General features: G+C 51.9%; 1 protein-coding gene across 1 annotated transcript in view; it reads left to right on the forward strand.

Moving 5' to 3' along the window:
* The window catches only part of SND1 (staphylococcal nuclease and tudor domain containing 1), a 507509-nt gene that overhangs the window by 42238 nt on the left and 449247 nt on the right, over positions 1–16024 (forward strand). Inside the window, exons 5-9 of the mRNA XM_048821939.2 lie at positions 3533–3693; positions 4034–4125; positions 10057–10215; positions 11153–11259; positions 12469–12559. Coding sequence (XP_048677896.1) covers positions 3533–3693; positions 4034–4125; positions 10057–10215; positions 11153–11259; positions 12469–12559 — 610 coding nt within the window. The remainder of the gene's footprint in view (positions 1–3532; positions 3694–4033; positions 4126–10056; positions 10216–11152; positions 11260–12468; positions 12560–16024) is intronic.

Below are 16024 nucleotides of genomic sequence, written 5' to 3' on the forward strand. Positions count from 1 at the left end.
CATGGTCAAAGAATCCAAAACCTTCTCTCCGACACCACCTGCGTAGCCATTCGTTGACTTCCACGATTCGAAGGTCTCTACCCGGGCCCTTTCCTTCCACGGGGAGGATGGACGAGAACACCACTTGCGCCTCCAACTCCTTTATCCTTCTTCCTAGAGCCACATAGTCCGCAGTGATCCGCTCAAGGTCATTCTTGGCAGTATCATTGGTGCCCACGTGGAGAAGCAGGAAGGGGTAGCGATCCGAGGGCTTGATGAGTCTCGGCAGTCTCTCCGTCACATCGCGAATCTTAGCCCCCGGCAAGCAGCAGACTTCTTGGTTTTCCCGGTCAGGGCGGCAGATAGATGACTCAGTCCCCCGGAGTAGAGAGTCCCCGACCTCCACCACCACCCGCCTCCTTCTCTTGGGAGTGGTGGTCGTGGAACCCCCCATCTCAGGACAGCGCATCTCATGCCTTCCAACCAGCGGAGTCTCCTTCTGCTTTCTCCCCCCAGACATATCAGAAAGACCAGTCCAGAGCCTCACTGATACCCTTGCTCAGAGAGGAATGCAAACATAGTTTGGAAATAAAGCACAGGCTATTTGCCCACTATCACCACCCTCTGAGCCACCAATTGAGAGCTTTTAGAGTAGCAGCCGTGTTAGTCTGTATTTGCAAAAAGAAAAGGAGGACTTGTGGCACCTTAGAGACTAACCAATTTATTTGAGCATAAGCTTTCGTGAGCTACAGCTCACTTCATTGGATGCAATTGAGAGCTGAAATGCCTTAACCAGGCTGTACTCCTATATTAGGAATTGCAGTTTTCAGTCAATGGGACTTGTGCTCTGAAGTCACACACTTGGGTGCCTAAATATAGGTTTAGGAGCCAGACTTTAGGGTATTTTTGAACTTTTTAGCCTCTGAATAAAAATGTCAATAACTCAGTGTATTGAAGGCCAAACTTTTAACTCTGAAACAGTTTACTTGTGAAGTGACAAAGGTTTTGCTACTAAAACATTTTCAATACAGTTTAGTCCCTGACGCTGCAAGCACTTCCACACATGCTTAACTTTCATCACATGCTTACCCCTCCTGAAGGGTTCATGTGCGTGAAGTGAGTTACCTCCTTGTGTTTGCGGGATCAGGGCCTTACCTATCTATGTTCTTTGCCGCTACCAGTGTTTGTGTAATTAAAGAAGGGACCCAGCCAGAAGTGGCATTTTAAAAAAACCCGCTTTTACAGCCTCTTTTAACCTCTGTGCCTTAGGCAACTTCTTGCCACGGACTGTGGAGAACAGTGTGCTGCTTGCCCCTTCACTAACAGGAAGGCAAGGCGTTCAAGTCAAGCCAACAGACATCACATGCTGCCTTGAGTCGTCTTTCCTATTTCATCAGGCCTAGATGAGAAGTGGCGCGGCATGTCTTAAAGCCAAAGGGAGAGGCTGGGAGAGCTTGGTAATGGCACGTGCCATGAGCACTTCCCACCTGATCCAGACATGGACTACATCGCACTCTGCGTGAGAAGTTGGAACCCACAGCCCCTCCCTCATTGCTGGCTCCTGTTTAGACCCCAAGGTAGTTTCAGGGGTCGGGAAAGCAGATATAGTATAAAGGAGCACCTTAGGCCATCATCTCTCCCCATCCAGTCCAGGATCAGTCCTTTACCAGGTTCAAGGAATTTAAATCACTGACTTTTTGTTTTTTAATGTTGGGGGAGGGCTTGGAAAACTATTTTGAAAGTTTATGCTATTGCAACCTTAAAATTTATACTAAACAAAATGAAGGTTTTTTTTTAAATGCCACTATGGCTGGGTCCCTCATTTAATTACACAATACTGGTAGAGGCAAAGAACATACTGACAGGGAAGGCCCTGATCCTGCAAACACAAGGAAGTAACTCACTTTCACGCACATGAACAATTCCTTCAGGAGGAGCACTCATGTGATGAAAGTTAAGTGTGTGTGGAAGTGCTTGCAGTGGGTGTCTGGATCTGATAGCCTATTTCAGGTTATGAAATAGGCTGGTTTCCTGTGCAGGAAAGGGACCCTTTGGCCCTCTTCGTGGTGGGAGCAGTACATGGCTTTACTGCCAAGCTGTGGAAAACAGGCCTCCCACTCCTGAGGCTGGCTTTCAGCTTGCACAGTGCCAGCAGTCCAGTCCTGCTGGCGTCCCGTGCCCAGGCAGAAGGAAGAGCCATGTGGTGCTGCACTGGTGTATGAGAGTTTCTTTGAGTGTCTTGCTGGAAGTGTGTCAAGCATGTTAGTGGAGTGGCAGTGCTCTGGGCTGACAGCTGCTCTTGTTAGGAGATGATTGCGTTAATAAATTGGCTAATGAATCCAGAACAGCTGTGGCTAACAGGCCAGATATCCCTGTGTTCAGACATGGTAAGGTTCCTTTCGCCTCCATTCGTGTTAAATAGAGCTGAAGCTGCTCATGAATTCTCTGCTGAGAGGCTTCCATGCACTTTCGGATTGTCTCCATTTTGTGAGAGAAGTGAGATGTGGAAGTACAATGTGGTGCAATTTGCAGTGCTGATATCCATTGGCTCCTGTTAATTATGGTAACTGTTCAAGGGGGTGAGTGAACCTGAGATCTGTCACTGCTCTTCCTGGCTTGTGCCTTATGGGAGCGCTTCCAGTATGCACTTCAGACGCTTGCTTCCATTGCAGCAAGGTCTGTATCATGCTGTATCGGCGTGTACAGCAATGGCTTGGTACTCTGGTTAGCTCTAGCATCCAGAGATGGATGCTGGCTCTTCCTAGCCTAGTTGGAAGTTGACTGTGGTGTTCACTTCTTCTAAGCTTCAGAAGACAAGCCTGCAATTACTGGAGCCAGGCTGGTGAAACCAACTCCCTCTGCAGTCCAAGTGTTCCCCAGTCTGTGGCAGTCCAATCATTAACGCAGGGAGTCTGGGCTCCTGGACTGGATTGCTGGCTTAGCCATTCACTTGCTGAGGGACCTTAGGCCGGTCACTTAATCTTTGGCTGTGTCCCACAAAGGGAGGAATTTATTTCTGACTCAGATGCTGTGTGGTGTAGGTTGTGTCTGCGCAGACAGTTTGAACCCACCATTCTGCCTGGGTACAGCTCCGCTGGTGGAAGCTGTAGCAAAGTGTTGGGTCTTTCCCACTGTACTGGGGGATAGATTGCATGATATGAAAACAGGGCTCCCATCTGCCTTGCCATCCTTGGGTTTTCATTCAGCTAATCCTCTTATCGAGATGGCCTCAGTGCTCTACTTGTAAAGCACTAACTTCCTCAGCTGTGAGATGCTAGAAAAGATTCCTCTAGTCTCTAGTGTGTGGTGCACGCTGCGATTAGCCAGGCGAGGTCTGGCTTTCCCCTGGATCTGTTCGCCCCGAGTGGAGGCTGGATTGTTAGAGCATTCAGAAGTGAAATGTCAAGTCAAATATGCGCTCCCTGGAGCAAACTTTCTTGGTAAAACATGCAAGATAGCAATGCCCCAGCATCCAACCGCCTGCTGCGCTCAGCCCCCACGCCTCTGCCATGACCCTTGAATGCTCTTACAGTAGAGCTGTGTTTTCTCCTAGTCCTGAGCAGAACAGGCTGGCTGAGCTGGAAGATCAGGCGAAGGTTGCGAAAAAGGGAATGTGGAGTGAAGGAACAGGCTCTCACACAGTCCGGGATCTCAAATACACGATTGAAAACCCACGCCACTTTGTGGACTCCATGCACCAGAAGCCAGTCAATGGTAAGCATGCGCTGCAGGTGAAGCAGCATGTTGGGTTGCCAGCGAGCGCATAGCTCTGGGATGTTCACCTCCTGCTGGCGCTTACATTTGCACTGTTCTTTGAGCTCTGACTGGCCTTGGGGCATAGCCGGTTTGCAGTTCTTCCCTGCATAGGCTGCTGGGTGCATATCCCACGTGAATTGCCCTTTCATGGCCAGGGCGGGGGATTGCAGTGTGTGCTGCTTGTGTGTGGGTTTCTTCTCATGGCTGGGTTTGATTGAATGCTGTGGGGGGAGGAGTGTGAGGATGGTGCTGTTGTCTCCTTCCTGAGAGCTGACCCTCACTTGTTCGTGTTCTGTAGCCATCATAGAACATGTCCGGGATGGCAGTGTGGTCAGAGCCCTGCTCCTCCCAGATTACTACCTGGTCACCGTCATGCTGTCTGGGATCAAGGTGAGGCTTGGCTCTTGTTTCCTTTTTCTTTTTGAACTGTCTCTCCAGGTTTGCAACCAGACCTGTGCTGCAGCTGGGCCTTCAGGCTTGTCGCAGGCCTGCCGGTATCCTCCACTGCTCTGTGCTGAGCTGCAGTGCCCATTTGGGTGTGCCTACTCTAATGTGCATTGCTGCTTTCAATGAGGAGAGTCTGGGCTTTCACCAGTAACCCCCATTAAACCTCCTGAACCGGACCTTCACGGCTTTTAAGTTGGTCTTATTCCCTGGGACAGTGTCCATTTAGTTCCCTGTCTCGGGACTGCCTCTTTGGTAACTGTCCGGCACCTGTGTCCACACCCCTCCTTCAGACTTTACAAGGAGACAGTGGCTGCTCATCTCCATGTCTCCTGCAGAAGGTGGGAGTTAAAGGAGGTCTTAGGTACTTAAGAGTCAAAGGCTTAAAGTCCATGTCCTTTAGTAGCTTAGGGGGGACAAGTCCATGGGGAAATCTGGTTTGAAAGCATTCTGCAGCCAGTGCAGCCTTAGGGCAATGGTTCTTGCCTTGTCACAGGTTAAGCTGGATCTGCTGTGTCAGGTTTTTGGATAAAACTCCCAGTGTGGTGCAAATTCAGTGGGCAAAGACAGTCCCTTCAGACCCAGCACTGAACTCAGTCTCCCAGCCTGGTGCTTAGCAGTCGCTGATCGAGGGGCGGGTAGCCTTTTTCAGATCACACACAAATCCGAAGATCCTGGCCCTCGTGGTCATGGAAAATCCTAAGATGGTGCCAGTACTCCATTCAGGAACTGTCCTGTACTTCCCAAAAGCCAGAGCGTTCCAGGTCTTTCCCTCCTCTGCGACTGTCCTCAGTTCTGCAAAGTTGAGGAGGTGCCAGCATATCACTTTCTGCCCGGGCCGGAATTCCCTTGCACAATGCCTGGCCATGCAAATGCCTTTCCCAGAGAAACCCGCCCATTCTCATTTATCTGTGCGTGCTGCCAGGGCCTGCCTTACTGAACTGAGTGCTAGACAGGCAAAAGGGATTCGCTGCTGTTACCATTGCTATTAGCCATGATAGCCATTGCTATTAGCCATGTGCATGGATTGCTTAGTCTTGGGGCCCCAGTGTTCTCCACCTACATGCCATTAGTCCATTTGAACATCATGGTGAGGAGCATGTTACAGAACCATGGAGGTGTGGGTAGACATTTAGGTGCCTGTGTGGTCTGGAGCCCCACAGTTCCCAGTGTGAGCTGCAGGCCGTGGCGTATGCAGCTGTCCGCACGTTTTGTCGCAATGGCAAGGAGCAGCAGTGCTGGCTGTCCCACTGCCCACTCGGGTTCGACTCCAACCGCCCTCTGTCACGATGGAGGGGACGTGGGGCCAAAATTGCGTGAGTGGCATTGTGACCTGGTGCACAGGGAGTCGCAGCACCACTCAGGTTTGGCACCAATGGCCCTCTCTCACCGTGGAGTGCTGACAGGCCCAAACCTGCATGGGAAGTGGGGCAGTCAGTGCTGTGGCTCCTTGCTGCTGCCGTGGGGCCAGGACCTGGGCCAGGGTTTGCCCCCCTCTCTTCCCCCGCAGTCCTGCCTGGCCTCACCCCGCTTCAAGCAGCCCCTGTCTCCTCCCAGGTATGGAGGCGTGACGCTGCACCTGGACAGGCCAGGTTGGAAGGCAGGGGTTGAGTTTGGCATAGACTCAGCAGGCGAGGCCCGGGGCCAGTTGCTGTCATGGGGATGGCCCCACAGGAATCTATGACTGACAGTGCATAACATGGGAAAAGTTTCTGGAGGTGCCCCTGGCTGCAGGTGTTCAGCACCACTGCAAATCAGGCAATTGAGGTGCCAAACTTCGGCCACCAGAATTTGAAAACACTGAACCTGGACCTCTTGAGCATTCACAATGTTTTAATGGCTTGTGGCCCCAAAGCCAGAGGTGCCGAGTGCTAGCTGCTGCCAGTCATATCAGTGACCACAGACTTAGGGCTGAGTAAGTCATCTTGACAAGAGCAAGTGGCACGCAAGTGTATGGGTCTGCAGGTTCCAGTATAGATTCTGATGGTTAAGTTCAAACCCCCTTCGGTGTCCACTTCTACATCTAGAGCCAATGTGGTACCTACAACTACATGGCCCTTGATGGATCCAACTTCCACTGTGACCAAGGAAGCTCTGGATCCAACAGCTTGATCAATGGACACTCCCTGCACCCCAGGATGGTCTGAGACCTGCATCTCCCTGGAGGATGCTTTTTTGCTCTCCTCTGTCCTCATTCAGTCCTCTTATTCGGACTGTTTCTATTCTGGCGCATTGTTGCTCCAGAGGAGGCAGCTATTCTTGGATGCAGATATGTTCTCCCTTCCCACCTGCCAGTCTCGTTATGCAGCCATGGGTACTGTTGGTTCTGATGGTGATCTGGGATCCAGCCTCTTCTGAGTTGGAAGATGCTTAGGAGTCTGGTACCAGGCACAGGTGGGGAGAAAGGAATTCAGTCTTACCCTACCTCGATGATTGGATTCTGATGAACAGATCCTACGAAGAAGCCCAGCAGGCAACCAGATTCTTGCTCCATCAATCGCCTTTCCAACAGCGAGAAATCCACATTGACCCCCACAAGGTCATAAACCTTATAGGGGTGCTGTTGAATTCATCCACAGCAAGAGCTTCTCTACCTCTTGAGAGGTTCTAGGGCTTGCCATGGGTGCTCTGAGACTGAGACCATCCGACTACCCTGGACCTGAGTCAGGACTTGCCTTTTCCCCCCTCGGCCACGTGGCCTCACTTACGCACATGATGCCATTTGCCAAGCTCCATCTTTGTTTGCAGGCCTGGCTTCTTTCCCAGGCACTCCACAGAGGGGCAACATCAACAAGGTGATTGATTCTGTCCAAGGTTTTAGACTCTCACCTCGTGAACAAAGTTGGCGAGGTTTGGGTGGGGATCCCTTTTCCCACACAGGCTCCTGAGGTGCAACTATAGTCAGATGCTTCCCTCTAAGCCTGGAGCGCTCATATGGGAGGTCATATGGCACAAGGCCTCTGGGCCTTCAGGAGTCCAGAGTGCATATCCATTTACTAGAATTCAGGTCTGTCGGTCAAGCTGGCAATGCCTTCCTTCCACTTACCCAATCCCGATGTCCAAATTGCATTGAACAATATGACAAATCTTCTATATAAATGAACTCATGTTCCAGAGTAGTGCCAAGGCTCTGCTAGGAGTTGTTCAGTAAAATGGAGTTTTCTCATCTTGGGCTCAGCAATGCCAGCTAGCTCCGGAATCTGTTCAGATCAGCTGTCCTGGAATAGCCACTTAAAGCAGCAATCAGTGCTTTTCATCCTCCTACTTGTGACCAAGTGAGTGGTGATCATCTGGTTATCCATTGATTTCTGAAGGGACTTCGTAGATCCTTCCACCACTGGTGAAGTTTGTGTTTCCGTGGGACCTCAGTTTCTTTTGTCTCCAGAGCTCCCTTTGAACCTGAAGCCAACATGTTCTGTGGCCCATATGTCTACGAAAGTGGCCTTTCTCATTGCCATAACATCAGGCAGAAGAGCCAGCCAACTGGGGGTGCTCAAAGTGAGCCCACCATATATTCCTTCCATAAAGGAAAGGTCTAGCTGTGCTTCCACTCAAGGTTCATTCTTAACATAGTTTGAGTTTCACCTGAGTCAAACCATCCACTTACTGATATTTTTTCCTAAACCATTTGCCTCAGATGGAGAGTGAGCTTCATTCTCTGCATCCGATGAAGTGAGCTGTAGCTCACGAAAGCTTATGCTTAAATAAATTGGTTAGTCTCTAAGGTGCCCCAAGTACTCCTTTTCTTTTTGCTTCATTCTCTGGATGTCCAAAGGGTATTGGCCTTTCATCTACAAAGACACCTAAACTGTTTCCAGGGCAGAGATCTCAAGGTGTCAGAGACTTTCAAAATGGATCTGTGGTTGTATTATCCTTTATTACCTAGCCCACATCCCTCCTGTGGAGGGGGTGAGGGCTTATTCCACTAGAGTGCAAGCAACACCTGCTACATCTCTGAGATGTATGTCTACTAGAGATTTGTATGGCAGTGACTCCAAGCTCCTTAGATGCTTTCACGAGACACTGTGCTTTGGATATGGCTGTGGGGACAGTAGTACTATGGTCAGCTATCACTTCCATGTCCTCGCACCCACCTGTCTGAGCACTGCTGCTTGTTCTCCCATGTGTGGAATACAGATAGGGACTAGCATATGAAGCAGTGGAGGTTACTTACCTGTACTGGAGGCTCTTTGAGGTGTGGCCCCTATCTGTATTCCACTGCCTGCCCTCCCTCACCTCTGCCTCAGCTTATCTGGATTCAGTAAGAGAAGGAACTGCAGAGGCATTGGCCCGTGCTGTCTTTCGTACCCTGGCTTGGGAGCATGAAGAGAGCTGTGGCATGTGTGGGCCAGTGGACCCTGCAAAAAAAATTCTGGACTCAGGTGTGCAGTGCGCATGCATATCCCATGTGTGGAATACACATAGGGACCCACTTACAGGTAAGTGTGACCTCTCTTTCTCCCCATGCTAGGGAGCGCTCTGCCACAATAGAGTGGAACCCGACTGACCTGGACCTCTGTGCTGGCGTTCTGCTCTCTCATGGGTGGTATTTTGCTTGCCCAACCTAGCCAATGAGTTATAGTTGCTTTGTGTGGTATCATACATGTGCTGGGGTTGCTTCACTCACCTCTGGGATGCAATGTGGCAGCTCTTTAAGTGTCCAGCAGCACCCCTCAAGTCTTCGGGACAGGAAGTGACCTTGTATCCCTCTGAAGCTGTACAGGGGAAGCAGAATTTGGAACCTCATATGGCCCTCTGGGCTCCTCCCCCAAAACAGCCAACAGCAGCTGCAGCCAAGGGTGCAGGGGGCAGCAGCCTTCCTGGTCGGCGGCTCTGGATGTGCCCTTGGGTCACTGCCCTCTGCTCCCCCTACACGGGAAGCAGCAGCCTTCTCGCTTGCACTCTGCCTGGTTTCCCCTCTGACTTGCTCATTGCCATTGGCTGTTAGAGCCCAGCATCCTGTCCCATAACCGCCCACCTCACTTCCATCTGCCCATTGGACTTCCCCTTCTCCTTGCTCCTTCCCCTCCCTTACTCAGCCATCACTGCTTCTCCCCCACTTCATTTCCAAGTGCCTCTCTTTCTCTTGTCTCCACCCGCCCCGTGTGCCCCCCCGCTCCCGGCCTGAGTTAAGTTTTTGGTTAATTTAAACAATTAAAAGATATGAAGTAGAGCAAGAAATGGAGCTGCAGTGTGCCCATCCCCTGCATGCTGCCTTCCTTTGCACCCTTCATCCGTATTTCAGCCCTCGAAGGGTGGATGTGCTTCCAGGCAGACAGAGAGCCCTGATTTCTGATCACGTGTTGAGAATCTGGCCTTTTTAAGGTCTCCAGTTGGGCACCCAAAATTACTAGTGTGAGCCTTGGCCTGTATCTTGGTATACTAGGATATACCAAGAATACTAGGAGTAATGTAATTACACAACCATTTCCCCCATGGTTAACAGCACTTACTGAGAGGGTGCCCAGATGTCCCAATGTTATCAGGACTGTCCCGATATTAGGGGCTCTGTTTTCCACAGGACCTCTGATCCCCCATCCCAACTTTTCTCAGTGCTATATCTGGGTACCCTACTTATTGAAGAAGTGCACGGGTCTGAGGCTGTTCCCATGGAGTGGACTCCAGGATCCCAGCGCGGGGAACTAATGGTTCTGGTTCATGGTCCGTGCGCCAAGGTGCCCTCGCTCTGATGCTGGTGATCGTAAATGCGGTGGAGGCGTGCTCTGTTCTGCTCAATCCGCGGTGGGAGTAGGAGCAGGAGTGATGGTTGTCCATCCGTCCCTGCTCTTCAATTACTTTTGCCAAGCAGTCTGCCCCGTCCTAGAGATCTTACCAGCGCGCGCCTCCTCCTAACCTGCCCTTGCCTCCGTGTTGCAGTGCCCAACATTCAAGAGGGAGGCAGATGGCACAGAGACACCGGAGTCATTTGCAGCAGAAGCAAAATTCTTCACCGAGTCACGGCTGCTGCAGAGAGATGTGCAGATTGTCCTGGAGAGCTGCCACAATCAGAACATCCTGGGCACCATCCTCCATCCGGCAAGTGGGGCAGGGGGTCTCCGGGCAGATCCCAGTGCGATTGGTTACCACCATCGGGGAGAGCAGAAGTGGGTTTTTTTTTTTTTTTCGGCCTTTTGCTCATGTGCCCAAGCTGGGCATATCCGACCAATGGTCCCAGTGGTACTGTGGGTTCACAGTCTTTATCTCTGGAGCTTGGGGTTCAAAGCTGCATGGCATGGCCACTGAAATGGAGGAATGTTAGAGTTTCAGGGTAGGTGTCAGAGCGCGCTCCGTATTCAATGGGGAGCCAGTGTAGAGAGCACAGCTAGCTGGGGAGGAGTGCTCATGGCCACCCGTGTTGCTTATTAAACTGTAGAGCCTGCTGCATTCTACACCGGGTGGGAGCTCTACGGGGCAGGTGGCTTTATTGCTGGGTAGGAGTTCATGGGTGCAGTGGGATACCATGGCCGGTGGTACGGCAGGCCAGGGTGGAGACACTGGGCAGTCACTGATGGCAGTAAGGGGTGTCTGGCTGTTCAGGCACGCAGTATCCAAGGGGCCCAGCAGGACTGCAGCCCAGGTGATGGTCAGAGGGCCACTGCCTCCCCTAACAACCCCCACTGTTGAGGGCCAGTTTTAGTGCTTTCCTGTTGGCTAGATCCCTACTTGTGTAGGGGGGACAGTCACTAGTGTGGCTCCTGCTAGCCTGGGGTGCAGAATGGGTCCCTGCCTTCCATGGGCTGGCTGCAGCTGTCCAGTGAGCCTGGCATAGAGCTAGTGCTGTCGGGTCTCAGCCAGGGCTGTGCCGAGCACAGTGCTGCTTCCTTTGGCAAAAAGGTCTCAATGGCTTGAGACTCCTCCCACATACTAGTGGGCCCTGAGGCGGGTGTCCGTCTCGGCCCTGGCGGGGAGTGACGTCAGCCTCCTAGCTCCAGGAGTGTAGACTGACTCTGTTGTCTCCCCCTCCTAATTCCAGAATGGCAACATCACGGAGCTGCTGCTGAAGGAAGGCTTCGCGCGCTGCGTGGACTGGTCCATCGCAGTGTATACCCGCGGGGCTGAGAAGCTGCGAGCGGCCGAAAGGTAACTGGTGGCTGCTGATGCTGGGTGGCGATGGTTCCGGGGCACAGGGCTCCCCAACCAAGAACTTACCCAGAGTGCCCTCCACTGGGAGGGCTTCATGAGCTAAAGAAAATCACATCCTTGTCTTCCATTGGCTGCCCCCAGCTGCCTGAATGGGGCAGCGTCAGGGAGTTGGGCCCAGCTGCTTGGCTGTGGGAAAGACAATTGTCTGCCTCCCCCTCAGCACCTGGTGACAGCTGCGTGGTGTGCTCTGCATATGGGGAGGGGGGGGTTAGCTGTGCTCCAGTGCAGGTGGGAGACTGCTGCAGCCAGCTGGGAAAGGCTCAAAGGAGGGTGATCTCCCAGCTCTCTGGCTGGCCTCTCTCCATTCCCCCTTGGTGTCTGGTGGGGAATCCCAGAGCTGCTCTTTGAAGAGGGAGGCTGGGTGTGCATCTCCTTCTCACAGCTAGTGTCCAAGCAGAGCAGATGGGACCCTGCCTGCTGCCTCCTCTGGGTGGCTGGCAGCTGTGGTGCTCCCCTGCCGCTGTCTCCTATTTTGGCTGAAATCTGGGGGCATTCTTCCCCTTCAGCCCATGCCCCTGGAGCACCGCTCACTGCCATAGTCTGCCTCTTGCATGCAGCTTTGGAAGAAGGCAATCTCTGCCATGGGCAGTGGGGAAGGTGCCCATGGGGAGGCAGGAGCGTGGCTGGTCCCTTGGCATATAGATTCCAGCCAGCTCAGGCCTGGCGTCACCTGCTCTGCTCAGTTGGACATAGCTGACTAACACAGCACTTGCCTGGCTGGGCTGGGAGCTGCAGATGGGCAGGATACACTACTAGTTTGGGCCATGGCTTTCGCAGTGGGGGCCTGATACTCAGAGGCCTACACATGGCTTTAGAGGCAAGTGGCCTGATTCCCAGGAGCACTGACTCAGCTGCTCCCTGGGTTGCCTTTACTTTTCTTGCTGTCCTGATCCACTTCCTCACTGTAGTTTGGTTACAAAGGCCCATTCGGCTGCTGGGGAGACCTCGTGCCCGGAATCAGGACTGACGTGGTGCTCAGAGCAGTTGCCGGTGCATGGATGCCATGCTGGCCTTGGTTAGATGCGGGTCACCATCTGCAAGCGGCTTGGCTCTGTCTCCTGCAGTGGAACTATGCCAGCTTCAGTAGGGCAAGATGCATGCCCCAACCCTAGCTCTGGATGGTCACATGCATCTTTCTGTTGCTAGGTACGCCAAGGAGCGCAAGCTGAGAATCTGGAGAGACTATGTGGCACCCACGGCTAATCTGGACCAGAAGGACAAGCAGTTCGTTGCCAAGGTGAGTGCCTTGCAGGCGAGGAGATGTCTTGTTCAGGCTCTCACGACTTGAGTGGAGCATGGAAGACAGGTAGCCACAGAGCATGTGTTGCTGCTGGTTTCATGGTGCAGTGGTCAGGCCAGAAGCAGGAGATGGGACCTGATGGATCGTCGGTCTGATCTGGGGTGGCAAATGCTACATCCTTGTAACTTGCAGCTGGGGCTGCTAGCACAGCTGATCATGGTGAGATGGTAACAGAGTTGGGCTTCCTTTCAAGCCTGCCCTGAGCCGCAGCAGTGCCTGCCACAGGTTGCCCCTCAGATGCAAAGGAAGAGCTGAATCTGCAGCCAACATGCTGTGCTTGTTCGACCCTTTGCATGTGGGAGCATTTGTCCCATGGAGCTCCTCCCTACAGTTACCTGCCCTCCGTCCTGCTCCCTGCATGCACCCTACTCTGTCTTCCCCTCCCTGTGTTGCTTCTCCTCTGTGCTCAAACCTCCTTTGATGGGAAAGTTCCAGGACTGGCTGGAGTGGGGTGGTACTGAGGAGAGAGGAAGGGGTTGAGGTGCATGAGGATCTGATCGAGAATGGCCTGAACTAGTGGGTGAGCGTGCGAAAGAGTGGAAAAGTTTAATCCTCCAGACTTGAAATAGAGGATTTTGCTCCACCATGTGGCCAATGGTGAGTAGTGCAGGGACATTTCAGCTTCTCCTACAGCGCTGTGGCCAGCAGAGGGCTGCCTGGGCTCATGGTAAGGCTTATTTTGGTAAAGTTCGTTCTCTTCAGTTGCGTTGTAGTGTGAACCCTCCTGCAGCCACCCCCTCTCCTTCCTTTCCAGAGCTGCCTTGACATGTGGATAACGGAACTCCAATGTTACAGAAGTCAGAGATGGAGGAACCCTGAGTTTAGAAGGGAGATTAAACCCTTTTGAGTCAGGGCATAAACCAACCATTGACTGGTCAGGCAGGAGGTTTCCCTTGGGGGCAGATTATTCCAGGACTGCCTCTGCTGCAGGATTTTTTGCACCTTCCTCTGAGTCAGCTTGCCCGTAGTGAGGTTAGCCAAGGCTCTGATCTGACAGAACCTGGCCGGTATTCCTTGTTCATCCTGTGTCTGTTACAGTCACTGCTGACAGCCCTAGCTGAGATCAAAGCCCCATTGTGCTAGGAGCTGTACAGACATAGTGAGCGATGGCCCCTGCCCCTAAATAGGCAAGTGTCCTTCCCCCCTCATCCTCCCAAACCTTGTGTTGTCTAAGCCCTGTCACCTTCTTCCTTTGTGCCCTACTCTGCTGGCGTCCCTAGAGCTAGCGAAGCATTGTCTGCGACTTCCTGTGTGTGCTACAGGGCTGTAACCTGCTGAATGCAGTTTGTAAATATTTCATACTATGTAACCACATCAGCCTGCTGCTTGGAGATTGGGAAATGGTGGGAAAGCCACTAGATGGTGCTGTTGGTGTATAGTTAGGCTCTGGGAAAATATGCTGTGTATAAATGCATGCAGCTGGGGAGGTTTAATTTGGATGGAAATGCCTGAGAAATGGGCAGTCTGATTTCTTGGAAAGTAAACATAACCCCCTGCTCTCCATTCCTCCCCCACTCTTTGGGAATGCTCCCAGCAGTGGCTCTCGGCCCCCTCTGGGTAGAACCTCCTTGCCTCTCCCCCTTGCAGTCTGCCCCTAGGATTCCAGCCTCTGTAAACTTTCACGGAAATGGAATTACAGCCTCATTATCAGCCTCAAATGTCAATCAGCCGCAGGATGCTCTCCTGCTTGGCATTCTCCTCTGCATCTGTAGGAGAGGCTGCACTGGGTGGTGAGGAGTCTGCTGTATGCAGGAGTGGTTGGGCTGTCACCGATTAGAACACTCTTCTGCTCTCCAACAGCCCACAGCTGGAGGAAAGGAAACAAAGTGCCAGGAACAATCAGGTGGTGCCACTCACCAGCGCATGCTCCATACGTGGGCATTATACCTACCCCATGCATCTGTTAGACACCTGTACCTTGGGCAGCTCTGCGGCATAAGGAAGATCCTAGGGCAGCAGCTTAGCATGAAGGGCTGGAGGAGGACTCAATGGCTTTGGGAGTTAGGCTAATGCCCATAGCCACTGGCTTCTTAAGACTACAACGGGTCATCTCATATCTTGCTACCTCTAAAGCACAGTGCGAGACTCGTCTGACTTCACAGGTCTACCCTAATCAGCACAAGAGATGTTCTGGTAGACGAGTCTCTTCTCCCATCCTGTTGGTATGTAGCCACCCACAGGCAGCAGCTCTGGAATTGCATCCTTGCTGACGGATGTTTAGAGCACAAAGTCCCCCCAGGATAATGTGGAGGCTTTAAATCCTTGTATCTGGCACCTAGACATGGCAATGAGGTCCTAAAAAACATAGAAATGTAGGTCTGGAAGGGACCTTGAGTGATCCCCTAGTCTAGCTCCCTGCACAAGGAAGTCTAGACCATTCCTGACAGGTTTGTCAACCTGATCTTAAACTTCAAATGATGAGGATTCTGCAACCTCTCTTGGAAGCCTCTTCCAGAGCTAAGCTACCTTTAGAGTAAGAACATTTTTCCTGATATCAAACCTAATTCTCCCTTGCTGCAGATGAAGCCCATTACCGCTTGTCCTGCCTTCAGTGGCCATGGCGAACCGTTGATCTCATCCTCTTTATATCAGCCCTTCACATATTTGAAGACTGTTCTCAGGTCCCCACTCAGTCGACTTTTCTCAACACTAACCGTGCCCAAAGGTTTGTTTAACCTTTCCTCGTAGGTCAGATTTGCTAAACCTTTCATCACTTTTGCTGCTCTCCTATGGACTCTCTCCAATTTGTCCGCCTCTTTCCCAAAATTGTGGTGCTCAGAACTGGACACAATATCCCAGCTGAGGCCTCGCCAGTGCTGAGCAGAGTGGGACAGCTACCTCCCATATTTTACATACATTGCTCCTTCTAGTACATCCCAGAGTATTCACCTCTTTCACAACTGCACGAGAGTGACTCATGTTCAGTTTGTGATCCACTAAAACCCCCAGCTACTTTTCAGCAGTGCTACCGCCTAGCCAGTTAGTCCCCAGTTTCTAGTCATGCATTTGATTTTTTCCTTCCGCAGTGTAGTTTTGTCTTTGAATTTCCTCCTGTTGACTTCAGACCCATTCTCTAATTGGTCAAGCGCCTTTTGAGTTCTAATCCTCTCCTCCAAAGTGCTTGCAACCCCTCCCAGCTTGGTGTTGTCTGCTCGTTTTATAAGCACACCCTCCACTCCATTATCCAAGTCATTAATGAAAATATTTATTACCGGAGCCAGGACTGACCCCAGCGGGACCTCACTAGATACGTCTTCTCAGCTTGACAGAGACCCATTGATAACTAGAGACAGCTAGCTGAGAAACTACTGGTTAGTGCAGGAAGAGAAACGGATTCCAAGCGTGTGGGGGCCACCTGACAGAGCAATGCTGGAGTGAGTTCACAGAGCTGGGTACAAGACC

This window comes from Caretta caretta, chromosome 1, assembly GCF_965140235.1.
Source record: "Caretta caretta isolate rCarCar2 chromosome 1, rCarCar1.hap1, whole genome shotgun sequence".
In the NCBI taxonomy this organism is placed as follows: domain Eukaryota; kingdom Metazoa; phylum Chordata; order Testudines; family Cheloniidae; genus Caretta; species Caretta caretta.